At 47.9% G+C, this 26,749-nt stretch overlaps 1 protein-coding gene across 2 annotated transcripts in view; it reads left to right on the top strand.

The window, feature by feature from the left end:
• Nucleotides 1-25,473, top strand: part of ABTB3 (ankyrin repeat and BTB domain containing 3) — a 319,066-nt gene extending 293,593 nt beyond the window's left edge. The window contains exons 12-17 of one of the 2 annotated variants that reach the window (XM_079938119.1): nucleotides 1,587-1,692; nucleotides 5,133-5,235; nucleotides 7,325-7,406; nucleotides 14,375-14,443; nucleotides 16,303-16,416; nucleotides 23,315-25,473. In XM_079938119.1, the coding sequence (XP_079794245.1) occupies nucleotides 1,587-1,692; nucleotides 5,133-5,235; nucleotides 7,325-7,406; nucleotides 14,375-14,443; nucleotides 16,303-16,416; nucleotides 23,315-23,524 (684 nt within the window). In that variant the 3' untranslated portion in view covers nucleotides 23,525-25,473. Of the gene's footprint in view, nucleotides 1-1,586; nucleotides 1,693-5,132; nucleotides 5,236-7,324; nucleotides 7,407-14,374; nucleotides 14,444-16,302; nucleotides 16,417-18,464; nucleotides 18,482-23,314 lie in introns of those variants that run through there. The other variant, XM_079938120.1, reaches the window with a different exon arrangement.
• The last annotated feature ends 1,276 nt before the right edge of the window (nucleotides 25,474-26,749 follow it).

Genomic DNA, 26,749 nt, shown 5'->3' with positions numbered 1-26,749 from the left:
GTGGGAATCACCTGTAGAGCGTGTTAATGCGGATTCTGATTCAGTGGGCCTAGGAGGAGAGTCTGCATTTCTTGCAAGCTCCCGGGCAATACTGCTGCTGCTGGTCGATGGGGCACGTTTGTGTGGCAAGGCTTTAGACCAAAGGAAACAAATTGACAGTCCCCAGCCCAGGTCAAACCCAAGACAGAATTTCGATATGTGAAACGTGTGGGTCTCAAAACAAAGGGAGCATCAGAAAACTTGTTAAAATATTGACTGGTGGGCCCCACCCCCAGCCCACCTGAGGCTGAAGTCTGGGATGGGACCTGCGGATCTGCAGTTCTAACGAGCTCCCAGGTGATGCTGATGCTGCTGGTCATAAGGTATCATCTTTGAGAGCAGAATCCCTTTTTCTGTCCAATAGGATTGCATCTCCTTAGGCACCTCTGTGGACCCCCTCTGAGGTAACATGGTGCCTTGCAGGATCAAAGGGTTGGGTTTTCTTTCCATAGGTTGAGCTGTGATCCCTCTCTTTCAGGAACACAGTGAAGCAGATTCAAGAATCAGAACTGCTAACATCATTAGTCCCAAACCTGTCTTTTAAAATGAAAAATAACATGTATTGTTTTTATCACCAAAGCAACACTTGTTTATGACAGAAAATATAGATAAAAAGAAAAGGGAAGACATCATCATCCCACCCAACGGTAGCTACTCTTTTTCCAGACCTTTCTTTATACATCCAAATATATATGTAGCATTTTACTTCCAAAAATACATGGTACAAATTGTGTTGTAACCTACTTTTCTTAATATACTGTAAATGTCTAGCTATCTACCTCTGATTTTAGCCCCTAGTTTCAACCCCCTTCACCCAGTAAAAAGCATCCCAAAAAATGCTCTGATTCCTGAGCTTCCTTCCTGCACACCTGCAGTTGGAGGGAGATTAATGAACAGCACGGGCCCCAACCGGAAAGGAGGAGAGAACGTGAAAGGCGAAGGGCGATCAGAAACAGGCTCCCTGAGCAACAGGCTCCCTGAGTAGTTTTGCATCACAGAACTATTCCCCTCCCCACACACACTTTTTTTTGGAGGAAGTGATTCAGCTGAGCACTCCTGGATCTGGAAATGCCTCAGCGCCAGAATCAAATTCAGAAGAAAACCGAATCAGGAGCGTTTGTGTCTTGGTCATGGAGAGCACAGGAACAGGACCCACAGGGCTTCCTGCTGTGATTTTCGGGATAATGACCTGCTGCCAGAATTTCGGAGTATTAATAAAGGTGTGTTTAGGGTGAAAAACTTATCTTCCATCCTGTGAGCTACAAAACTTGTCTTCTAATGGATAGCAAAGAAATGATTGGAGCAAGAAAGGATTTAATTACAAATTAAACTTCCACCAATGAACCTGCTAGAAATAGTGGACAAACAGAGCAAGCAAATCCAGGGCCTGAGGGGCAAAGTGAACGTGTGATGTCAGGGGAATTTCTCTGAGAATCTGCAGTAAGTCTGTGGGCTCCTCTCGCCTGGGGGGAGGAACCCATTGTTACAGCACAGCTTGGATGAGTGCACAGCCCCCAGCAGTGTGAGCCGTTCTTTCCTTTCCACAGAACGAAGTGATCAGCCAGCAGCTGTGTGTCATCTTCACTCACTGCTACGGGCCCTACCCCATCCCCAAGCTCACAGAGATCAAACGGAAACAGACCTCGCGCCTGGGTAAGTGCTTCCCGGGTCCTGCCCTGCGCTGTTGCTTTGTGATTGGAGGGCAGGGAGCACGCAAACGCCATAAAAGAAGGTGGGAGTGTTGGAGGGTAAACGAGGTGGAGACTGGAGTGAGGTAGGTGGAGATCTGGATGTCACCTTTGTTATGCGATTAAACTGTTTGGAGAACATACCTTGGGGGTGTGGACCAGGGAACTCGCCAAAATCTCATCCCTCCATTGAGTGCCTTTCTACTGCAAGTCACCGACAGGGACGGGCTGCCCAAGACCTTCTGAGCCCACGCACTTCCAGCAGCCAGGTAAATTCCCAGAGAAGGCTGAGCTGTGCATGCACGGCTGCTCTCCCCCAGCCTCCCCTCTAAGAAGTCCCTCCTCCCTGAGATGGAACAAGCTGGGGACAGTGACAGTGCTTTTCACCCTTCTTTGACCCTGGCATTGAGCTGGCCACAGCAAAGCCCCTCACCTACTCTCTCTCAAGCAATCCCTGGGCCACCGCGGGAGGCACACAGTGTCATCCTGGTCAAAGCTGAAGAAAGAGAGGCTCTCAGAGGCTGCAGCATCAGTTCAGGTGGAACTGGAGCTTGAACCCAGGTCCCCCCAAAGCCACAATTCCATCATTCTCCAGTCCGGTTTCTGGGGTTTTCCAGAAGAAACCTTTCCATCAGGCACTGATTTCATTTGGAAGATCCTGAGTCTGCTTGCAACCTGGTTGATCAGCCTGGCAAGAAGGCAAACACCCAGCTGCCTTGAATCCTGAAGCATGAACCTTCTGTTGTGAGGGCCTCTCTCTCACTGCCTGGGGGTTATAAAATATTAAAGATAAAGGACTCCCTTTGCCGTGAAGGTTGGGGACTTTCCTACTTCCTGTTTCCTCTTCCTGTAAAGACCAGGAAACTTTGGAGAAATGGAAGCATCTGAAATATTCTACCCTTTAGCAAAACCCCTACTTTTGAAACAGGTGAGCTAGTTTAAATTAATGAAAAGGCTAAATTCATGAAACTGTTTTAAAGTATTTTTGTTCCTGTCATGAATAACCTGTTAATTTAAATGATACAACTTTTATGCTAAAATGAAAAACTTAGCAGTTGAATCCAAATTGTCTGGTTTTCTTTATGCCCATTCATGTAGGCAAACCAGAATGTACTAAAACTGCTAGGAGTTCTTACCTTGTAGAAAACAGGTGTTAATTAAAATATTATCAGGGCAACAAATTATAAAGATCAATCAAATTAACAGACTTTAGAGATTGAAGGTTACATTGCCAGGACACAGCAATAATCTCTGACAGCTGGTGCCTTACAAGACACCCTTGTTAGAGCAAACATTTGCAAGGGCTGTTTCACTGATGCAGCATAAAATCTGCTTTCCTGTAGCTATAGGAGAGGAGGGAACATTTTTTTTCCTCCTGAACTTGCTGAGATTTCTTTCACCAGCGATTAAAAGGGCCTGGTTTTCAGCCCAAGCATCGGAATCCCAAGAGTTATTAGCACCAAGAGAATAAAGGCAGGCCTGAGAGGCTCAAAGCTCACAAGATGAAAGAAAAAGGACATAATTACTAATAAGTGGAATATGGAACAAATAGTGTTTTGCATCTTCAATACAGCATTTCAGGCTCAGATAACTAAAGGTGGCCAAATAGTAGTTCCTTAGGAATCTACTTGAAAGGAAAGATAAGAGTAGTGACAAAGGTTCCAAACTGGCATCTCTGTAGGGCCAGGCAGGTCATAAAAATGATTGAAATGAGTTTGGTGTAAGACAATAGGGGAGTGGTGGGGACTATGACAAACTGGAGAGCACATGCCTTATTTTTTATAGTATGTTGTCCTCTTGCCCTCCCAGTGAATTCTGGGGGAGAATGCTAAAAAGAGCTAAAGGTAGGAGATATTAGCAATTTGGGAAGCAGGAGTGGGGGCTAGTTGGAAGTGGACAGTGGGAATGAGAGAGACCCAGCGGAGGGAGGCAGGTGGCTGAGAAGAGGGAGAAAGTCACTCCAACCTGTTAACGGTCTTTAAAGCAAATGGAGAAGTGTTAGTCAACGCTGGGGCCTTCCCCTATAGCCTCTCTTCCCTTTACCTGGAGAGTTTTAGAAGTTTGGGTTTTGTTGTTTTTTTGTATTTTTGCGGTACACGGGCCTCTCACTGTTGTGGCCTCTCCCGTCGCGGAGCACAGGCTCCGGACGTGCAGGCTCAGCGGCCATGGCTCACGGGCCCAGCCGCTCCGCGGCATGTGGGATCTTCCCGGACCGGGGAATGAACCCGTGTCCCCTGCATTGGCAGGCGGACTCTCAACCACTGCGTCACCAGGGAAGCCCTTGTTGTATTTTTTTTTTAATAAAAACAATTTTTTTAAGATAGAGGGATTACAGGTGATTTTGACTTTTTAATGCTTTTTTTGATATGTTTTAAATTAAAACTTTTTTATTGGGAAGAGGTGAGGTGGCTGTAGGTACGGACAGAGAAATATGAGTGGAGGACATCCAGGACCACCCCCTGGGGCGAATCAGCCAGGAAGGCAAATTCTGGGTCCAAGTTACAGCAGGGCCTGGGCAAAATGGGGCCAGGCCAGGGGTCTGACTTAGAAGCCAGGTGGGGTGGAGCCGTGTAGGGGTGCACGGGAGTGTTGGTGGATTTTCCCAGTGAGGCAGAAGGGCTGAGCTGAGGACAGACTGGCACCTTCTGTAGCCCCAGGAAAAATGGCCAACACGACAGGCAAATCGGAGTATCCCAGTGCTTAGCAATGCAGGCCCTGGAGTCAGAATGTCTAGGTTCACATCCTGGCCTCTCCACCTGCCATTTGCTTGGCCAAGTCACTGTGACTCCTGGCGTCTGTGTCCCCAGCTGCACACCTGACAGCCGTCCCTTTCTCCCAGGACTGAATGAGTTTACACGTGTAAGTGGCAGCTCAGCAAGTACTAGAGTACTCGTTGTACAAGTAGTTATACAACTTCTTTATTCTTGGAGTTGAGGGCAGGGGCCTGGCTCGTTTGCCTCTGACCCTGAGAAAAGGGCTTGGATTTCGGATCGCCTGGAACGCAGCAGCAAGGGGACAGCTCTTCAGAAGCACTTCTCTCCGGCAGGAGGGCGCCGAGCTTGAGGAGGAGCGAGGTGGGGGGGTGACTTCCTTGGAGGTCAGCGGGGTGGATGGTCACCTTCCACACCTGACAGTCATCTGAACTCGGGCTGGGGGCGAGGCTTCTAAGGGGAAATGCTACTCTTAGTCGCGAGTAAGCTATGAAGGTTTCCTACAAGAAACTGAGTTTCAGTGATTTGAGTGTTCCTTTAACTGATTCTGTCTCCTGTTTGGTCACTTTCTCTCCAATGAGTATTTTATCGCCATAGCCTCCCTGTCAGCTCTTACGGGCACTTTTCCAAAAGGGGAATCCAAACCTCACCCTTCTCTCCTCTAAAGCTACCCTCTCTCCCTTTCCTGTTCCAGATCCTCATTTCCTTAACAATAAAGAAATGTCAGATGTTACCTTTCTGGTAGAAGGAAGACCATTTTATGCCCACAAAGTGCTGTTATTTACAGCCTCTCCAAGGTATGTGTCATCAATTTTGAAAGCACTGAATTACGAGGGTGGCTATTACTGTTCTCTGAAATTCAATTCGGGTGGTATCGTCACTGAACTGGCAGGTTTTCTTCTCAAAATCAAGGATCCAAGAGTACAGGGCATTTGTATACCGTGTTCAGGCAGCATGATTCACAAAGACAAAAGGGGGAAGCCACCCAGGAGTCCATCAGTGGAGGAATGAATTAAAAAATACCTCGTGTATACATGTTGTTCAGCCTTAAAAAGGAAGGCAGTTTTGACACATGCTACAATATGAATGAACTTGGGGACATTCTATGAAGTGACATACGCTCCTCACAAAAAGACAACTACTGTATGTTTCCATTTCTATGAACCTAGAGTAATCAGCTTCATAGAGACAGCAAGTAGAGGGGTGGGGATGGTGGAGCTGGAGAGGGGAATGGGGAGTTGTTTAACGGGGACAGGGTAAGTCCTGGAGACTGATTGCACAGCGATGTGAGCACACTTCACGTGAACATTACACTTAAGAATGGTTAATACAGTAAATTTTATGTTACATGTTTAACCACAATTCGGAAAAAGAGTACAGGGCTGACACTAGCATAATCGGCAGCCTGATGATGTGGCTTAGACAGGGCACCGTTCCTCTAGGCAGACGGGGCACATATCGGGCAAAGAGCTGCGTGAGCAGAGCGTGGATTGGATTGTAGCTCCCTCAGCCAGGTGTCCTCATGCGGCCTGAAAGCTCATACACAGAAGCCTTGAAAGGCCTGCTCTCCAAATATCAGGGAACTTTGACATAAGCCACCCAAAACACAGAGGTCCTGAACCTTACTTTTCCCTGACTCTGGAGTGACAGTAGTATAACACCGTCCCTGCTAGCTCTGCTACAGCCCTTGCTTCTCCTTTTGATTTGAGTAGAGATAGAGTTGACCATTTAGAACTGCATTTTCCCGGGACCTGAACAGGGATCGGTGAAGGTGGGCAGAGAAGCAAGTGATGCTGAATGAGGAGAAGGCAGGCTGCCAGGGGGTGAGCAGAGGGTAAGGACACTGGGATCCAGAAACGGAACCCACTTCCAGGTCACTAATGAAGCTGTGTGGCCAACACTCCCTGGGTTCCTAAAAGCCTCCTGGCATCTCCGGTGTCCCCCCCAAAACCTAATACCCCAAATGTCTGCTTTGCCACTGCAAGAAAAATACACTGTCCCTTGCAAGGTTCTCGGTTGTGACACCATAGAAGAACTAGATCAGTATTGTACCAATGTTAATTTCTTAGTTTCAACAAAGGTACCATGGCTGTGTAGGATGTAACATCGGGGGAAGCTGGGTGAAGGGCATCCTGGAAGTCTCTGTATGATGTTTGCAACTCTTCTGTAAATCTAAAATTATTTCAGATTTAAAGTTTAATTTATAAAAAGAGACACAGCTTAGCTTATTTCTAAATGTATTGAGTATCCATGTGTTCCACTGACTGCATCTCTACCCACAAGGAGCTTAGTTTAGTCAGTGGCAGGAAAATGCACCTCAAACCCCAGACAGAAGATCACCCACATAGGGAGATGGTTAGGTAATCCACAGATGTTGATTAAATACCTACAGTGCATCAGGTCCAGCCTGGCATAGGCTCTGAGGAGGCAGCAGAGGCAGAAATGGCAGAAGTCCCTGCCCTCTTGGAGCAAAGGTTGTGTGGGAGGCGGGGGGGAAGAGGGAGGTGGAGAGCTCCGTGGGCGCCTGAGGAGCTTGAGGCCTGAATCAGGAAGGACTCCAGGAAGAAGGCAGCCTTTGTGATGGGCCCTACAAGGTGGACGGGGTTTTAAAAGACATTTGTTCTTTTCCAATCACCTGTTTGAGAAATAATTTAACAGTTCCAAACACTTTTTAACTTTAGAGTTTTAGTTTTAACTTCAGATTGAATTATGGTATCATATCAGAAGGGGGAGCATTATGTTAAACCATCTGTGGATATGTCATTGTATTTCAGAGTGGGAGGGGATACAAGACATTACGTGTTCTGTCATCAGAGAGCTGAGTCTCTTGCAAGCTGTTGATGTCTTTCTGAGTCTTCTTATCTCCCTCTTTATGTTCCTCCTCAGGTTCAAAGCCCTCCTCTCTAACAAACCAACAAATGACAACACCTGCATAGAGATCGGATACGTGAAGTACCCCATCTTTCAGGTAAGCCCCTGCTGTGGCCTGGAACCCTGCCGGTAGGTGCGGGGCACTGGTGGGTCCCTCCAACCCTCCACCTGTGGATGAGCCACTGTACTGAGTCATCAGCTCCTGCACTCTTGGCCCCCATCCGCACACTGCCCCTCCCACTTACCATCCATTCATGCCGACAGCATTAACTGAGCACCTACTATGTGCCCGACACTGTGTTGGGACCTGGAGACACAAGGATAAAGGACATTCTTCTCCTGGGGACTCACAGTCCAGAGGGGGTAACTCTGAGTTACAGTATAAAGTGGGCTGTGCATGAGACAGGGGTGAACCAACAAGCTACGGTGACTCAGACCCGGGAGACTGGGGAAGGCCCCTGGATGAGGTGTCGCTGAAATATTGCAGGCTGAGGAGAAGCTGGCAAACCGTGGGGAGGCTTAGGGCTTAAGAAAGGGAATTGGAACATTCTAGGCAGAGAACAGCAGGTATGAAGTCCCCAAAGGCAGTTGAACCCAGTGTGATCAGGAACCAGTGGACTTCAGGGAATCCAGGGTCATTTTAACATTGGTCTGAACCTAATGTAAATAGGAAAGGAAGGTTTGTCAGAGGCCGGATGACATTGCCATGTCTCCCTGCATTTGAAATCAATACCGTTTGGTTTATGGGGCGCCTCTAAGGGGGCACAGTAGCTTTCTTCCCTTTTCCTCCATTCTTCATGCCTGATTCTTTTTTTTTTTTTCTTGTTTTTACTGGTGTCTTTGTCTGGTTTTGGTATCAGGCTAATGGTGGCTTCATAGAATGTCTTCGGGAGTGTTCCTTCCTCTTCAATCTTTTGGAAGAGTTTGAGAAGAATTGGTATAAGTTCTTCTCTGTACGTTTGGTAGAATTTGCCTGTGAAGCCATCTGGCCCTGGATTTCATGCCTGATTCATAAATCCAGCCTTGCAATGACATTCTCGCCACTAGGAGAAATTCTCGCCGCTAGGAGAAATTCACACCCCCATCTGGCCTTGCAGCCCTGTCTCTGAAGCTCTGAGTCTCACTGGGGGCATGGAGGCTGGTGGGCTGCTTATGTACAGCAGGGGGCCTACCGGGGAGACTGTGGCCCCTCCGTGCTGTCTTCCCACAGCCAGGGTTAGTCGGCCAATGTGGGTGATCTGGGGATGGAGTTTATAGGATTCTGAACAGGATCTGTTTCCTCTGGTTCAGTTCTGGAAGGACAGCCCTGGGGAAATGTGGGTAAGACTCAGGCTGGCCCTCGGGAGGCTCACATTCCAAGAGGGTTGAGGAGACCACTCAGACATAAGCAGGAGGCAAGCACGGCCGTAACCAGGGTCATAGGGCGGAGGTCCTGATCTGGGCTTTGAAGGACAGAGCTGCGTTTCAGGATCTAAATGCTACCTTCCCCAGTTTAAACAGCTGCATTCCCCTGTTTGAAACCATTGTCCCTCGTGTGACCTTGAACAAATTACCCAGACTATCTGAGCCTCAGCTTCCTCATCTGGTGAATAGGAGAGAGAGGGTATTCCAGAGGGAGAAACAGCATAAACAAAGGCACGGAAGTGGGAAATCGCGGTGTGTATTTGAGGGAAAGTGATAATAGTCCATTCGGCTGTGTCTTAAGGTATACTGGAGATCGAAAAGATGCATTGGAACCACATACTATAAGCCAAGTGTGGCTGGTCAGATGATGGTTCTTCCCTCCACTGGTGATTGACCCTGGTCCCCCAGATCCTGTGATTCAGAGGGCTGCCAGGAAGCCCCCATGACCTCACACTAAAGCCCTAAAGCCCACTGAGGTGTCAGTATTTCCACCATTAGAGATGCATTCCTTTGGTTATGTTGAAACTTCGAAATAAAGAATCCTTATGGAATAACCATGCACAAGACACTGTCTTCTCTGAGCCTCATTTTCCCCATTTTTAACTCCAACTATGAATGAGGCACTGACCTTTGCTTGCATGTGGTTATCTGGATTAATCTTGCCACTTTTAGAGGTGGGGAAACTGAGACCCAGAGAACTTAGTGCTGGTCAGTGACAGAGCCATTATTTGCACCCAGTCTGATCCAAAGAGGAACAATAATAAGAGCAGCTTCCATTTCATGTGCTCCGGCTACGTGCAGGGCTCGAAACCAGTGGTTCTCAACCTCAGCTGAGCAGTGGAATCATTTGAGGAACTTTGACGATCCCCAGTGTCCAGGCTGTAAATCAGAATCTGGGCTGCGGCCCAGGCATCAGCATTTTGAAGTATCCACCCTCTGCCATCATCCAGAGGCGTGTGCAGCCAAGGTGGAGAACCAGTGCTCTAAGCTACAGTGGTTCTCGAAATTTAGGAGGCGTCAGAAACTCCAGGGGAAGTGCTGGGGGGGTGAAGGGAGTTGCTTGTTAAGATGCAGAAAACTCTCTAAGGTACAGATTCCTGGGCCCCGACCCCCAGAGTTCCTGATTCTGTAGGCCTGGGGTGGGGCCCGAGAATTCATGTTTCTTACAAGATCCCAGGTAATGTTGATGCTGCTGCAGGGAGCCACTCCGAGCACCACTGCCCCACATCGTCTCATTCAGTCCTCCCAGCTCCCCCTCCAGGTGGCTCTTCTCCCACCCAGCAGACAAGGTAGAGGAAGTGGCCCGAGCTCCCACGGCTCATCACAGCCAAGCTGAGCTTCAGACCCAGGCCTGGCTGACTCCCAGACCTGACCTCTTAACTGCCTCCCTGCTCTGGGGCCTTGGGTCCTCCCTAAAAATCGCCCAGCCCGGAGGAAAGGTCCATTAGCATTTGGAGCATGAGCCAGATGCTGGAAACCACGTGCCCCCCAGCTCTCCAAGTGCTCATGGAGGGAGCACGTACGCCATCAAGCATGGGACTAACTGGGGAGGTTCTTGTCATCCGAACCCGGCCTGTAGTAGGCACTCAATAAATGTGTGCTGTGGGAGCTGGTTAAATGAGACACCTACGTGGAAAGGCACAGCCCCAGAGGAATCGTAGGCCTGTAATTGCTTTTGGCTGGATTAGGCTTCCCGGCCACATTAGCCTCCAGTTACTGTAATGGGCAGAGAAGATTGAGCAGGCCCTGGGGACTCTTCCATGTGCCTGCCCCTTCCCCATAAAAGAAGAAAAGCCTCATTTGTGGCTCAAAATAGGCCAAGTAGGGCTGAATCTGACCCAGAAGGAGGCTCCCAGGGGCCTGCTCACTTCACTTCCCTGCTGAACAGAAGAATTTTAGTAAATGAGGCAGCTTTGAGTTTCCTCCCTGCAAGAATATTTAACATCATACACGGGCAAGAGCCCCATGCAGCTGAGGCTGCACCTGGCAGCAGGGCCTCCACGAGGCTGTGGACGCCGTTTACATCCTGCTTCATGCAGGCGGACCGCTGCCAAGAAAAACAACTCCATAAACAGGCCCTTTGGCCTAATAAGGGTCCATTCCGCCCCCTTGCGGGAAAGGCTTGTGCTGGCCGAGTCTGAAGGTGACATGGCTCAGCCCAGTTTCAATTCCATGAGCCCCAGGTTCTCCATCCATGCTCTTGAAAGAAGCATTTCAAGTCAACAACCCAACCGTGAGGAAATGAGATAACATGCTTTGTAACTGGAGCGGCCCTGTGTTCAGGACAGTTATTATTATGGCTCTTACCGTTATTATTGTTGGTTTGGCCTTTATAAAAGAGAGATGCTAGGGGAATAAATGGATTTTAATAAAGCAAATGTCCCAGCATTCACCGATGTGGTGTTTTAGATGCTTATGACCCATCAGGTTTGGGGGGGCGGGGCGGGTAAATAACGCTACGATATCATTTCACAAAGCCTCAGCCATCACCATTAAAGCACCACCATCTCTGCAACAGGCAGGTGGCCAGAGCTTGGGAGACTCAAATGCAAAAGAGGAAGGGCAGGCACTGGGGAGGCAGAGATGGACGAGACCCAGTCTGTGCCCTCAGACTCCAGCGGGAAGTAACACTGCAGTCACGCGTGATGGGCTGCCCGGCACGGGGTGGGAGGCAGCTGAGAGATCTGAGCAGATCTGAGGAGGCTTCACAGAGGTGACCACTGAGCTAGATCCCGAAGGAGGGGCCAGAGATCAACAGGTGGAGAAGAAGGGAAGGGCATCCAAGCAGAGGGAACAGCGTGGGCAAAAGCAGAGGAGTGAAAGAGACGGTGGTGGTAGGTTCTGATCAAGGCAAATGGTTGGGAGCGGTCAGAGTGAAAAAGGCAAATGTTATCAAGGTTAGGAGGCGAGAAGGGCAGAGTGGCAGGTGAGATCTGAAAAAGTAAACTGAGCCATAGTAGCCGTATTCATAACAGCAGAAAAGTGGAAACAACCCAAATGTCCATCGGCTGATGAATGGATACACAAAATGTGGTACATCCACACAACGGGATATAGTTCAGCAATAGAAAAGAGGAGAAAGTGATACATGTGACAGCAGGGTGAACCTTGAAAACATTCACACTAAGTGACAGAAGCCAGACACAAAAGAGCACATGCTGTATGATTCCGTCTGTATGAAATGTCCGGAACAGGCAAATCACAGTGGTTGTCAGCACAAGTAGGAAATGGGAGAGACTACTGGTGGGCGTGGGGTTTTTCCTGGGGGTGTTGAAAATGTTCTAAAATTAGATTGTGGTGATGGTTGCACAACATTGTGAATATTCTAAAAACCATTGAACTGTATACTTTAGATCAAAGCATTTTGTGTCATATGAACTCTATTTCAATACAACTAAATAATATATACATGTTTTTTGAACAATTACTGTTTTACTGAAGTATAGTTGATTTACAATGTTGCGTTTGTTTCTGGTGTACAACAAAGTGATTCAGTTATACATATTCTTTTTCATATTCTTTTCCGTTATGGTTTATTACAGGATATTGAATATAGTTCCCTGTGCTATACAGTAGGACCTTGTTGTTTATCTATTTTATATATAGTAGTGTGTATATGTTGATCCCAAGCTCCTAATTTATCCCTCCCCCTCCCCCTTCCCCCTTTGGTAACCATAAGTTTGTTTTCTATGTCTGTGAGTCTGCTTCTGTTTCGTAAATAAGTTCATTTGTGTCATTTTAGATTCCACTTATAAGTGATATATGGTATTTGTCTTTCTCTGACTTAACTTCACTTAGTATGATAATCTCTAGGCCCACCCATGTTGCTGCAAATGGCATTATTTCATTCTTTTTGTGGCTGAGTAATATACCACATCTTCTTCGTCTATTCATCTGTCAGTGGACATTTAGGTTGTTTCCATGTCTTGACTATTGTAAATAGTGCTGCTGTGAGCATTGGGGTGCATGTATCTTCTCGAATTAGAGTTTTGTCTGGATATATGCCCAGGAGTGGGACTGCTGGGTCATATGGTAGTTCTATTTTTAGTTTTTTAAGGAACCTCCATACTGTTCTCCATAGTGCCTGCACCAATTTACATTCCCACCAACAGTGTAGGGGGGTTCCCTTCCTCCACACCCTCTCCAGCATTTCTTATTTGTAGATTTTTTTAATAATGGCCATTCTGACCTGTGTGAGGTGATACCTCCTTATAGTTTTGATTTGCATTTCTCTAATATTTAGCAGTATTGAGCATCTTTGCATGTGCCTATTGGCCATCTGTATGTCTTCTTTGGAGAAATGTCTGTTTTAGTCTTCTGCCCAGTTTTTGGTTGGGTTGTCTTTTTTTGTTATTGAGTTATATGAGCTGAAAAATGATTACTTTAAACACACATGCAAAAAGTAGATTGAGATCAGTCACAAAGGATGTTAAATGGCCTGAGTAAGAAAGTGGCAGCACATGGCAGAAGCACTCCTGGAAGAAGATTTTTCAACCGCAGAGAAAATTGAAGAGCTAACATTTATTGAGTTCTTGCCATGCACCTGCCAGGCCCCGTTAGGCCTGTTACATACATTAACTCATTTAATCCTGATCACAACTCCATGACGTAGGTCATATTATCCCCACTTTACAGATGATGAAACTGAGGCACAGAGAGCCAAACTTAATTCAGGTCACCCAGCTTTTAAGTGGCAGAGGCAGATCAGAAGCTGAGGCAGCCCAGCTCCAGGTTCCTTGCTCCTAACCACTGTTCTGTATTAGTCACAGACTCTCAGAGCCTGAAGGGACCATAGAGGGCAGCCCAGTCCAAGCACCTCATTTTATAGGCGCCCCAAAATGGAATGTAACAGTCTACAGATTTTTCCAACACACCTTTATTAAGCCCAGGCAGGTAAAGTCAGCGTGTCATACAGGCAGGCAGAAAACATTAGAGAGTAGTGGAGACAGTAGCCAACTGGGAAGGATACACACCCCCTAAAAACTTTACACTCAGCTCCATGGGAGGTGCTGACAGCCAATACTAACACATCCTTAGGCTTCATTCTACTTGAGGGACACCAGTCTGCAAAGCTCTGGGACTCTGCACACCATCCCGCATCCTGAGTCCCATGTACAAAGCCTGGCTTGGACAGTTCACACCATCAATGAAACGTTGAGACCCTGGACCCCTGATGTCAAGTTATAATAAGAAGGTGGTTTCACCGTGGCTCAGTCACCCTCTGGAACTTAAACAAGAGGTTTCTAGTCAAACCGGGCCATGTTCCCAGGGGGACTGCCGCTGGTGTGGGGTCTTTCAGCCACACCATGTGTGCTGCAGTTCTGGGCAGCTCGATGGGGTGGGAGGTAGGAGGACAACCCGTGATTATCACTCATAGATGGGGGAAAGCCATCCTGGAGAGCAGAGCTTAGAACTGTTTAATTTGGCCCTGAGGATGAACCACAGGGAGACAGATGGCAGCACGTGTAAGGAAAACTATTCAGCCTATGAAACGTTTAAAGGGAGCTTCTCCCGAAAGGCAGTGATCCGGCGGGAATGGCCGCCCTTAAACAGGGGTGTCATACAGGGACTCAGAACCAGCCTGAGGGTTTGAGTGGATGGCTTCAAGATGACTGCGTCTGTGTGCCATTGACACTTTGCTCACTGTGTTCTGTCTTCCAGCTGGTCATGCAGTACCTCTACTACGGTGGCCCAGAGTCGCTTCTCATTAAAAACAACGAGATCATGGAGGTAAGGAATCCGCTGTGTCATTGAGTGGGTGGCACGCACGGGCGGTGTCTGGGGGGAGGCTGTGCTGGGTCTTCACTTGGATGCAGGCTTTGGGGTCCTGCCTGCCTCCTTAGATCTCCTAGGGGCTTCTCATCAGAGCCCCTCCCCTGGAAGCCTGGGGCGCTGGGTGCGCTAGTCTGATCCCTTTCAATAGCAACTGAGTGAAGCTGAGTGAAGCCCAATTTTAACTGGCTTTGGCGGGTGGAGGAAAGGAAATTTACTGAAGAGTCTGAGGCTAGCGCTAGCTTCAGGCACAGCTGGGGCTCAAATAGCATCATCAGGAACTATCTTTGACGACTTCTCCCTTGTCATTTGTAAGAGAAATATATGGTCTGAAAGCATTCCTCAAATCTCAGCACGTCCACTGAGGCAGAAGCCAAGCACCAGTTACAAAGCTCTCCTGGCCTCACTCAGGCCCCTCATTCCTGCAGCTCCCTGGCTCTCCCTGTCTCCTGTCCACCTCTCGTAACTCTGCCTCTTCTGCCCTCCCTGCTCCTTCCTAGAAGTGGAACTCGTGTCAAAGCTGGTAGCTTTGAACCAGAAGCCAAAATCACTTTGATATTCCTGAGCGAGAGAGCCAGGAGCCCATTCAGGTGCCTGAAGTCCAGGGTGGCTGATGAGAGATGCAGAACACTATGAGTTGTTCAAGAGGTGACACCACATGGTGGTTCAGACATGGGCTCTGGGCCAGACTGGGTTCAGATCCAGGCTCTACCCCTTCTGAGCTGTGTAATCTTGGAGCAGTAATTTAACCTCTCTGATCCTCAGTTTCCCAACCTGTAGAATGGGGATAACAATATCTACCCCATTGGGTTTTGAAGATCTTAAGAGTTTCTATTTGTAAGGTGCTTACTACAGTGCCTGGCTTGTGTCACAGGGGCTGTGTGTTCACTGGGGGCCATTTATCCTTTTGTTCTTACTCTGTGAAACCTTCTGTGGTCACTCCCCCGCCCCCCAAAGTTACTCTCCTGTCTCTCTGGACGGCTCCTCTGACTCGTCACAACCTCAGGACTAAACTACACTCTGAGGACTCAGACTCTTTTGTAAACCTTTTTAAAAATTATTTTCAAATTGAAATAATGAACATACATTTCAATCATGTAGGTAATACAGAAGAGCTTTACAGTACATAAAAAGCACCTCACCCAGCCACCCCCCACCCCATCCTCCCAGTCCTTTCCCCAAAGGCAATCCCTTTGAACTCTTGCTTCAGCCCTTTCTTCCCCAGAGCCTCTGTTCAGCATCTTCCACGGCCAGGTGCTGTGCTCAGGGCTGGAATACAGCAGCTATGCAAAGGGACAGAGATGCCTGCCCTCCTGGTCTCTGGAGAGGGCGACAGGCATGACATCATGTCTGGTGTGAGAAGGGCTGTGAGGAAAACTCAGACAGGGTAGGGGGGCCAGATCGTGATGGAGGGAGGAGTCCTGAGGTGACGTGTGTGGAGACATGCATAAATGGAGGGAGTGAGCCACATTGATACCCACCTTGCGGAATAAGAGCGTCACCCTTATTTCTGGATGTAACAACTTTAGGCATTTCTGCTTGACCTCTTGCTGTAATAAATGTAAATTTGATTCACTTCGACCCCACCCCTCCCCCCTGCCATCTTCCCCTGCAGTTGAATTCTGTCACTGAGTCTTTAGTCCTCTCATGCCAGCAACAGCTCTAGTGTAACCTTCCGGCTTTAGAGTGATGTCCGACACTTTATTCCCGGTGCCTTCACCTTGGGTACCGCTGTGGGAGGTGAAGAGTTTTCTCACCATGGGCGTTGCTTTCCTTCCACCTCCCAACCTCTAACAGGCTCTTTTCATGGTTTTCAGCTTCTGTCTGCTGCTAAATTTTTCCAGCTGGAGGCTTTGCAGCGACACTGTGAGATTATCTGCGCAAAGAGCATCAATACCGACAACTGTGTGGATATTTACAACCACGCCAAGGTAATCGATCCCGTTCTCGCTTCCCGAGCGCCCCCCGTGCCCTGACGCGGGAGGGGCTTCCTTTGCACACACTCTGAGTCCGGGTAGAGCGCGGATGCTGGGCCTGTGCATTTAGGCCAGCCGTCATCACTCCTCCCAAGGTCTGCTTCCTGCTTAGAAGAGGTGTCTTTCCCTTCATCCGCCCCTCCAGAACACAGTGAAAGCAAGCAAGCAGAAGTTTCAAAAGCAGTCATTCTCAAACTGTGGCATGCGTATGAGTCACATCGCAGACTCTGATTCAGCAGGCTCTGGGGTGGGCGCTGGTCCTGCGTTTCTAACAGGCTCCCAGGTGAAGCCTCTGCAGCTGGTCTAGGCCACACCTTGAGCAGCAAGCTTCTCGAACAGTGGTTCTCCAAGTGTTGTCTCCAATCCAGCAGCATCAGTATCAACCAGAAACTTGTCAGGAATGTAAATTGTAGGCCCCACCCAGACCTGCTGAATCAGAAACTTTGTGAGTGAGGTCTGGCCGTCTATGGCTTCCCAGGCCCTCCAGGTGATTCGGGGGTGTTCACAGGTGAGAACCATTATGCTAGAACTGAGGTTCCCAATGCTGGCTGCACGGTAGAATCACCTGGGCACTCACTTAAAATCCCCATGCCTGGGGCTTCCCTGGTGGCACAGTGGTTGAGAGTCCGCCTGCCGATGCAGGGGACACGGGTTCGTGCCCCGGTCAGGGAGGATCCCACATGCTGCGGAGCGGCTGGGCCCGTGAGCCATGGCCGCTGAGCCTGCGCGTCCGGAGGCTGTGCTCCGCAACGGGAGAGGCCACAACAGTGAGAGGCCCGCATACCGCAAAAAAAAAAAAAAAAAAAAAAAATTCCCCATGCCTGGGACCTATCACAGACCAATTCATCAATCTCTGGGGGTGGAGCCTGGAAAAAAGGTATTTTTTTCATAGCTTCCTTGGTGATTCTCAGATGTGCCAAGATTGAGAACAGGCTGTCAACCCTAGAGAAGTCCAAGGATTCCTCCTACTCAGGTGGCCCCAACACCTGGGGAGACATTTGGAATCTCGGTGTGGCCCTTCACCCCAAAGATCTCTGCAGGGAAGCCCAGGAATCTGTATTTTTAACAGACTCCCAGGGCAACCTTTGTGATTTCAGCCCTAAGGCCAGTCTTCACTCCAGTTTCTGGAGTAAAATCAGTGAACCACCGATTTCATCCAATTCACTTCACAAGCGGGGATACCGGGACCAAGAGAATTAAAATCGTGTGTCCAGGTGCCACTTCATTTTGGTTCATGCGCTCAGGACAGGGGGATTAGCATCTGCTGGGAAGAAACAAGGAAATAAATTAAGATCAGGAGTTAATTTAAAACAAAGCACTCTTCTTTGGTATAACTGGAGCTCAGCACACATGCCTCCCACATCCACGGTTGTAGAGTGACAACTGATGTGAATAATGGTTACCCTGCTCGTTGTGAAAACACAGGTTGCGTTTGAGATGTTATTTTCTGTTTTACACCAACATTCCCTGAGTCCTTTCCAGGTGCAGGCCTCTGTGCTTAAAGCTTTGTTGCATTACCTTTTTAAATCCTCACCACAACCCTTTCATTAGTCCCATGTTATAATAAGGAAACTGAGGCACAGAGAGGTGAAGTAACTTGCTTAAGGTCACACAGCTATTACAGAGATTTTTTTCCATTGTGGTAAAACATACGTAATGTGAAACTTACCATTTTAACCGTTTCTAAGTGTACACTTCAGCGGTCTTACGTACATTCGCATTGTTGTGCAACCATCACTGCCATCCACCTCCAGAATTTTTCATCTTCCCGAACTGAAAATCGATACCCATTACACACTAACTCCCCATTCCCACCTCCTCCCCAGCCCTGGCCACCATCATTCTACTTTCTCTCTCTGTGAGTTTGCTCTAGGTACCTCATATAAATGGAATCATATGGTATTTGTCTGGCTTATTTTTGAGGCTGGCTTCTTTCAGTTAGCACAGTGTCCTCAGGGTTCATCCATGTTGTAGTGTGTGTCAGAATTTCATTTCTTTTTCAGGCTGAATGATATTCCATTGCATGTATGTACCGCATTGTGTTTATCCATTCATCCATCAGTGGATACCTGGGTTGCATCCACCTTTTGGCTCTTGTGAATAATGCTGCTATGAACAGGGGTGTGCAAATATCTGTTCCAGTCCCTTCTTTCAGTTCTTTGGGATATTTGCTCAGAATGTAAACCTGGATTTGCCTCACTCCAAAGCACAGGTTCTTCCTTGTGTTTATTGTCTGGCCTAATAAATGTTCAAAATATTTGCAATAATCCTTGCAATAATCCTCAAAAAAGATTTTCTGATTGCTCATCAGTAAATCAAAAGGTTCAGTCAGGCTACTGTCTACCCACACACACTGGATGTTTGGGTTAAGTAAGGGTTTTACCAAAATCTGGTTTCTTGGGACACAGCAAAAAAAATTTTTTTTTAAATCTTGAACTGGTTACTTTGCAAAAAGTAACCAGAGAAACTGGTTACTGGCATCCAGAGAAATGGCATCCAGAGAAACTCTCTACCCAGGAAGGGGCCCAATTAGTCTCACGGTCCTCTGCCCCCTCCCCTGGCCATTGGACACCCAGACTGCCCTGTGAACCCCACATCCACAGTGGCTTTGCTGTGGCCTATCTCCTTGGCAGCAAGGCCTGCGTTCCACAGTCCCATTTTAATAACTTCAGGCTCCTTGGCAGGCAGCTTCTGTAGCTCTCTTTTTATTTAATAACACATCGGATGCAACGTGAGCCCGGGCTGGGAATACATTAGTGCTACAGGCTTGGAACACCTATGGCAAAGAACTGCCTCTTTCATGGATGTGCCTCTGCAGCCAGAGCTTGGTCTTTTGCAGACGCCAGCCTCTGTCTACCCTCCCAGGCCTCATCCTGGAATGTTTCCAAGGTCAACGCCTGCCCTTCCTGACACTTGCATGGAGAACGGGACAATGCCAGCACCCCTTGCCCTTTCTATGTGCCGCTTCCCCTGTGCTGTGGATCCTGCAGCTCCCGCTAATGATAACCTGCCACGTGGATTCTGTTACTGCCAGATTGTGCTGCATGCTGAGGCTAGTTTAGTAAAAGAGACAGAAAAGAAACCAATACTCGGTTTGGAACCCCAGGAAATGCAGGCGTTGAGATACTAACAGCCATGCTTCAAATGTCAACAAGTTCTTGGCAACATTACCTCTGTTCTGCACCTAACCATTGGAGACAGCTGTGGAGTTTTCCAGCCCAGAGGAGAAGCCTAGCCCATAAATGCATGGCTTCCTTATCTTTCTTTTGCTAGCAAAGCTGTCCCGAACTATTCAGTCATGAAGAAGAGGCCCTGGAGCTTCTGATGGCCCTTTCAGGGTGTCTTTCAACTTGAGAATAAGAACAAGCTGGTTCATCAAATTGAATCTAAGCTAACGCAGTAAGCTCAACGGGGCACTGTGATGGGAAGAACACGTGTTTGGAAACCAAGGGATTCATTCCCTAGTGTTTATTGTGAGCCCACTGTTTACCAGGAAGTGTATATACATCTGAATAAGAAATTAGTAAGATATGGTCTCTGCACTTGAAAAAGGTACTGTCTAGGACAGGGATCAGCACACTTCTTCTATGAAGGTCCAGATAAGTATTTTCACAGAGGCCATGCTGTCACTTTGATCCTACTCAATTCTGCCATTGTAGTGAAAAGCAGCCAGAGACAATATGTAAATGAATGGATGTGGCTGTCTCCCAATAAAACTTTATTTACAAAAACAGGTGGTGGGCCAGATTTGGCCCACAGGCCTGTAGTTTGTCAACCATTGGTCTAGAAGGTGAGAGGTCTGGTCCCAGTTCTGTCTGTAATTAGCTGTGTAAAGGTAGGCAAGCATCTGATATATACTCACCATTCAATAAATATCACCAAATATAAATGGAAGTACTTATTGTGCTTATTCTTCTCCAATTACACTAACTTGTGATGAGAGACACCCCTATACAAAGCAAGTGGCTAGGTGTGGTAAGGGGTGTCCACAGAATCAGAGATAGGCAACTCTGAGCCTTAGTTTCCCCACAGGTACAATGAGGCCTTTTCTCTGTGACTCTAAAAGGAGGGTTCATGTTGAAAGAATGAAAGCATTCCTAAGAACTCTTCCAGCTCCAGGATGCTGTGCGTCTCTGTGAACATTTGTGTGATAACAATCCTGCCCACCTGATAAAGCTCACCAGGCCCCCTAAGCCTCTCAGAGACCACAGAATTACCTGGTGTGTCCGTGTCCTGAATGCACAGAGCATGGTACCCTCCAGTTCACACCCCCTCATTTTGTAGCTTGGGAAACTGAGGCCCAGAGAAGTGATTTGACTTGCCCAAAGTTGCACATGATTTTTATGAAGATAGGTCATTGACTCAGTGAATTAGCACATGGTGTCAGTGAGTTCGAGGTACAGGCTTGGGGGAGTTCCCTAGTGGCCTAGTGGTTAGGATTCCAGGCTTTCACTGCCGTGGCCTGGATTCAGTCCCTGGTCGGAGAACTGAGATCCCGCAAGCCATGTGATGCAGCCAAAAAATAATAATAATAGTTTTAAAAAAAAGAAAAAAAGGTTACAGGCTTGTTCCTTCTATGGGCCAGTTAGCTGAACTAGGTTCCATAGATACAGTCAACTCCTCTTATCCCAACCTAGGCACCTAGTTTGTCCACGTGGGTCCCTGGATTTAAATGAGTGAGATGAGGGTAATAATTATGAATAGTTTACATTTAGCATGCCAGCTAACATTGAGTGAGCACTGACTACAATGAGCCATTGTTCTGAATGTGCCATGTATTATCTCATTTAATGCCAGCGACAGCTTATTAGATAGGTATTATTATCTTCCCCCATTTTAGGGACAGGAATATGGAGGCACAGAGAGATTAAATAACTTGCCCAGCAGCAGATGGCTGGAGGTGGCGAAGTCTGGATTAAAAACTCATGCAGGTTCCAAAGCTCCCTCCCTTAGCTCCCTTCCTAACCTGCATCCCCTAAGTGTGACAGATGACAACTCTGCCATCAGCTATGTTCCATTCAATCCCCTCAACAGGTCTATGATGCAAGTGACATAGTTCCCGTTTTGAAAATGAGGAACCTAAAGCCAGAGGCCAAGTGACCCAGCCCTGGTCACATATTCAGAAAAGTGGGGGAGCCTCAACTTGAATCCAGGTGTCCCGCTCATTCCACCATCGCCCTGTTGGCGCTGCCTCATCGTAATTCCACCATCCCACATGGGGCAGCTTAAAGTGCATCTCTGGCTTAAGGACAGCATATTGGGGAGTTCAGAATGGTAAATTCCACATTTAGATAATTTAGATAATTTAGCATCTAAATAAAGCAGCAGGATATCATCTCAGGGAACATTTAACTACTGAGCGTCCAGCTCATTGCAAAAGAGAGACTTACAGGCTTTGAAAACTGTAGAAAAGGTCTGAATACGGACACAGCGGACCTCGTATGCACATTTGCTTCTGCATCTCAAACAGCACACTTCCGCCGAGCACACTTCCGCCGAGCACACTTCCACCAAGCACGCTTCCACCAAGCACGCTTCCACCAAGCACGCTTCCAAGGTTGAATGGTATCAGGCCGGAGGCAGTGCATCCTAATGGTTAAACACACAGCCTTCAGGACTTGAGTTACCAGGGTTCAGCTCCTGGTTCTGTCCTTGACATGTGTGAATTGTTGTCAGCTACTCCCTTGTCTCACTTTCCTCATCTATAAATCGAAGGTGGTAATAGTACCTGCCTCAAGGAAATTTGAGGACTTTGAGATGATGCACGTGAAGTGCCTGGCACGGTGCTCAGCACATGATATGCTGTCACTCAGTGTTTGCTGCTGGCGTCACTACTCAGAATTAACTGTTCATTCATACATTCAACAAATCCATATTGTGGCTACTGTCTACCAAGCCTTCTTCTTGGGCTTGTAAAGTGAGGCAGGTCAATGTCATCCCTTCCGTATTGGTTTAGTCTGTCAGGAGCTATGTCTCTTGATCGGTTTCTCAACCTTGGCACTACTGACAAAGTGAGCTGCGTAATTCTCTGCCAGGGGGTCTGTCCTCTGCATGGTGGGGTAGTTAGTGGCATCCCTGGCTTCTGCCCACTAGATGGCAGTAGTACACGCTCCACCCCTGCCCCCGAGTTGTGACAACCAAAAATGTGTCCAGACTTCCAGATGTCGCCTGAGAGACAAAATCACCCCTGGTCGAGAACCACTGCCCTAAATACAGGGGGTAGGTAGGCAGTGCCCACTCATAGGATGGTTGTGAGAATTAAGTGAGCTAATGGATACTTGTAAAGAGATTAGAACTGTGTCTGCAACTCCGTCAGTGCCCCAGTTATCTGTAGTGGAGCAAAGAGACTCAAAACCCAGTGTTAGTGCATGAGTTGACAGCATGGGTGGGCTCTTCTGGTCTCAGCCAGCCTTGCTTCTGAGGTCAGCTGGCCGGTCGGCTGTGGCTGGCTGTGCTGATCCTGGCTGGGCTCTGTCGCTGTCGGGTCAGTTTCATGTGGTTGTTGAAGCTGCAAGCAGGCTAGCTCAGGCTTGTTTTTGAGGCAGAGGCAGGGTTCTGAGAGAGAGCACAGAAGCACACATGGCCACTTGAAGCCAGCTCAGAGCTGGCAACTCTCACTTCAACCACGTTCTCTTGGCCTGAGCAACTCACAAGGCCAAGGCAGGGAGAAATGGACTCAGCCCTTTGATGGGAGGAGCTGCAAAGTCACATACCCTGGGTGAGAATACAGCAAAGGATGCAGAATCGGGGCCACTGTCGCAGTCTACTTTAACAGGTGTTCGCCATCAACACGTGTGAAAACAGGTGCTTTCAGAAACATAACCATCTCCTGCTTCTTCTCCACTCTCCACAGTTTCTTGGAGTCATGGAGCTCTCAGCATATTGCGAAGGCTACTTTCTCAAAAACATGATGGTCCTCATCGAAAACGAAGCATTCAAGCAGCTCCTATATGACAAAAATGGCGAAGGGACGGGCCAGGATGTGCTCCAGGACTTACAGAGGACGTTGGCCATCAGGATTCAGTCAATCCACTTGTCATCTTCCAAAGGTTCTGTTGTATGAAACGTCCAGGCCAAAGAATGTTCCCCGGGAACTTGCCAGTTCTGCTGCTGCATTGGCTTCACACGAACATACGAGTCTCACCTGGCGTCTGTTTTTGGCTGGGCCAAGGAGCTGCCTTTACTGCCTCAGCTGCTCTTGAATAAGCAAATACAGCTCTCATGAGCTCCTGTTGAGAAACAAAGGACATGCCACTGGCCTGCAGGTCAGATTACAGCTGGATCCAGAGCTAGAAGGCCAACGTGGGGCAGCCAAGCTGACCTCATCTGAAAGCACCCCTGGGGCAGTTGAACACCCCTTGCCAGGGACCACTGTCCAGCAGATAGACTGAGAACTAAAGGTCGTTCAGGTTCCAGGTTGACAGTTGGAGAACTTCACTGCACCGACCCTGAAAAGCATTATATTTATTACACATTACCTTAGTAGCTGCAATTCCGCAAGAGTTAAACCATGGTAGCAAATTGGTGAGACTGTTACCAATGACGAAGACATCATTTGGCATATTTTTAGGGGTGGGAACTTTTTAAAATGTTCATTAAAAAAAAAAACCCCAAAACAGGGTAGCCTTGTAGTTTAAAATATATTTCTAAAAGCTTAACAGTTCATTTTCAACTGGATTGTGTTTAGGGATCTGTGTTTTGAGATTTCTTTTTTTAAAGATACAGTTGCAGGTCTACACTGTATAAACATGCATCTGAGAAGATATTACTATATTCTGCACAAGGTGAAATAATAACCTTGCCTTAGTGATCATGGTTACCCAAAAGAGCTGCACTGCCAATAATTAACTCAATAGTTGAAAAAAACCTGCATGCTAATCGTGATTTTGGGGTGAGAATAAATTCCCCCCACATAAAAAAAAAAAAAAACATGCATTTGCATGGGCCTGAACCTGTAAAATGTTATGTTTGTGCTTCATTTTTGCCAAGGTAAAAATGTCCCATCACTTCTTGCTAAAAGTCCATTTGGTGAAACTAACATATCCATTTCCTTTCCTAGTTAGGAATGATGCTGGGATGCTTTTGCAGAAATGTGTTCATAGATGATGCTGCATAGGGGATGGGGGGGGCACGTCAGAGAATTTACTATTAACCCCAGAGTTTCCTCTGTATTCTCAGAAGATGTTCATAGTTTGTTACTAGCCAGAGGATATGACTATGTTAGATTATTTTTAAAGATGAAACATGTATGATAGGATGGATTCTTTCTGTATTCTGAGAGTGTACAGTATAGGGTTATCTATAATGAGAGTTTATGTCGACAGGGTTCTGTTTGCTTTGCCATATCTTATAAGCAAAAGAGATTAGTGAAGTGCCACAATATTCCAAATAATTTTTGAGTCGCTGCCTTTTTTTTCTTGTCCTGTCATTTGAAACCTAGACAACATGCAGTAAAAACTAGGAGAATGACTCTTACCCTTTGGGATGGCAAAGTTTCATTGACAAAACTATTTCCTAGCATGCCTTTGGGAACTTGTGCGCAGACCCCAGAGTCTAAAGGAGCTGCTGTTCAAACGTTGTACTAGCTCCCTGAGCCATTGTTCAGAGGACCAATGTCAAGTCGTATTTCACGGGTATGACCCATGGAGTACTCGGGCCACATCTGTCTACAGCATTGGCTCTTCTGTGATGCTGATACACAAGGCCTCTCTTCCACTCGGTCATTTGCAAACCTCCCCAGCCCCCAGCATCCGATGAGGAAGGGGAAAAAAAACTGCCTACAGAGGAGTCCAAGTCACAGATACACAGCACATCCTGAGTCATTGCTGTCTCTCGCCTCCTCCTGTCCGAGATGCTGCGTGGATGTTTCCTTAACCGCGACTGACTTCCCTGTGAATGTCTGATGCTAGCTCTGGGCCTCTGGGCATTGATTTGTACAGTGGCAACTCCTGACGGGCTTCTGTCATAGTTTGGTGTGCTTTCTCTGTCATTAAAAGAAATGATTTTCCCAAGCCGTGCATTGTTTGTATGGTACCAGTGAGCTCTCACCCCACAGTTGGAGCCTGAGAACTTCACTCAGTTAAGAGATCGGAAAATGTGACCCTGCAGAAAAAAAAAAAAGGGAAATGAAGATGCTAGATAAAAGATGGTTGCTCGTGTCGCTGACTGCCTTCCACTCTGCCAACTAGAACTTGGCTAACCAAGCTCTAGTCCCCTGGGTCTGCAGACACCTCTGGGTGCCACTCTTGGATTTCCTTCCCATCAGGCAGAGGACATACAGGTGCCGCCTGTCATTGCCTCTTGCCTCCTGCAGCTAACTCGCCTGCAAAGGATGGAGTTCTGACTGTCATTGTGTGCCTTGATGAAGCTTTTGGGGAGTGGGGGAATGGAGAAAAACAGGTTATCTCAACCTCGCATGTCCCGCCCCAAAGGGCAGCATGAAGTGATATTTGTGGATGGTGGCAGCATTCTGGGATTAGGGGTGAGGGTCATGGAGGGACAAGCAGCTCTCCCCTTGGGGGTCAAACCAAGTCCCCAGCTGGTCCCCTCTGGCTCCTGACCCAGCCTGGGCCCAACCCAGGCCTGGTGGAGATGAATACCTCTGACCTATCCACAGAGACCTACAGGAAGCCAGGGAGAGGTCCAGGCAGCCCCTGGAGCCCTGGGCCAGTGAGGCCTGGTCAACAGCTGACATCACAAGCACCTCTGGCAAAGACTGATCACCCCTGCTTAGCAGTCGAGGTCTGTTTCTTCTTTAGGAAGCAACCCAAGCAACTGAGTGCCAGGAGCCAGAACTCAGAGTCAGGCCAGGAGAACAGAAGGTCAATTTATTTTTGACTGTGCATCACCCCCTGTGTAGCCTCGGGGTGAATAAGGCATGTGATGTGTTCCTTTTGGAAAGATAAAGCGTGTGCTGTGGCGTTTGCCTTCTACTTGTGGGATAGGGGGCTTTGTCCCTCTGTTCTTAGCGACTGCTCAAGGGCCCCTTAGCATGGGGGGGTAGGCGTAGGCGGGGGAGCCTACCTGCCTGCCACGTAGCTCCCCTGCGCCCCTTCCGTTCGCAGTGGAAAACCAGAAGGCTCGTGTGCCTGCAGCCCCGGGAATCAACGTGAAGGGCTTGACTTGGCTTCTGCTACCCCCTCCCCACCTCAACGTGGGAAGGGTCTTACATACACCATGCTTGGGTGCCATCCGTTCTCCCCAAAAGAAGGAGGATTCTCCACCCAAAATAGAGATCAAGGTGTGAGCTCCCAACACGAGAGGGGCCCAGGCAGAAGCTGGAGGAAAG

This window comes from Stenella coeruleoalba (genome assembly GCF_951394435.1).
Source record: "Stenella coeruleoalba genome assembly, chromosome: 11".
NCBI lineage: Eukaryota > Metazoa > Chordata > Mammalia > Artiodactyla > Delphinidae > Stenella > Stenella coeruleoalba.
This window is presented reverse-complemented; position numbering and strand designations above follow the sequence as displayed.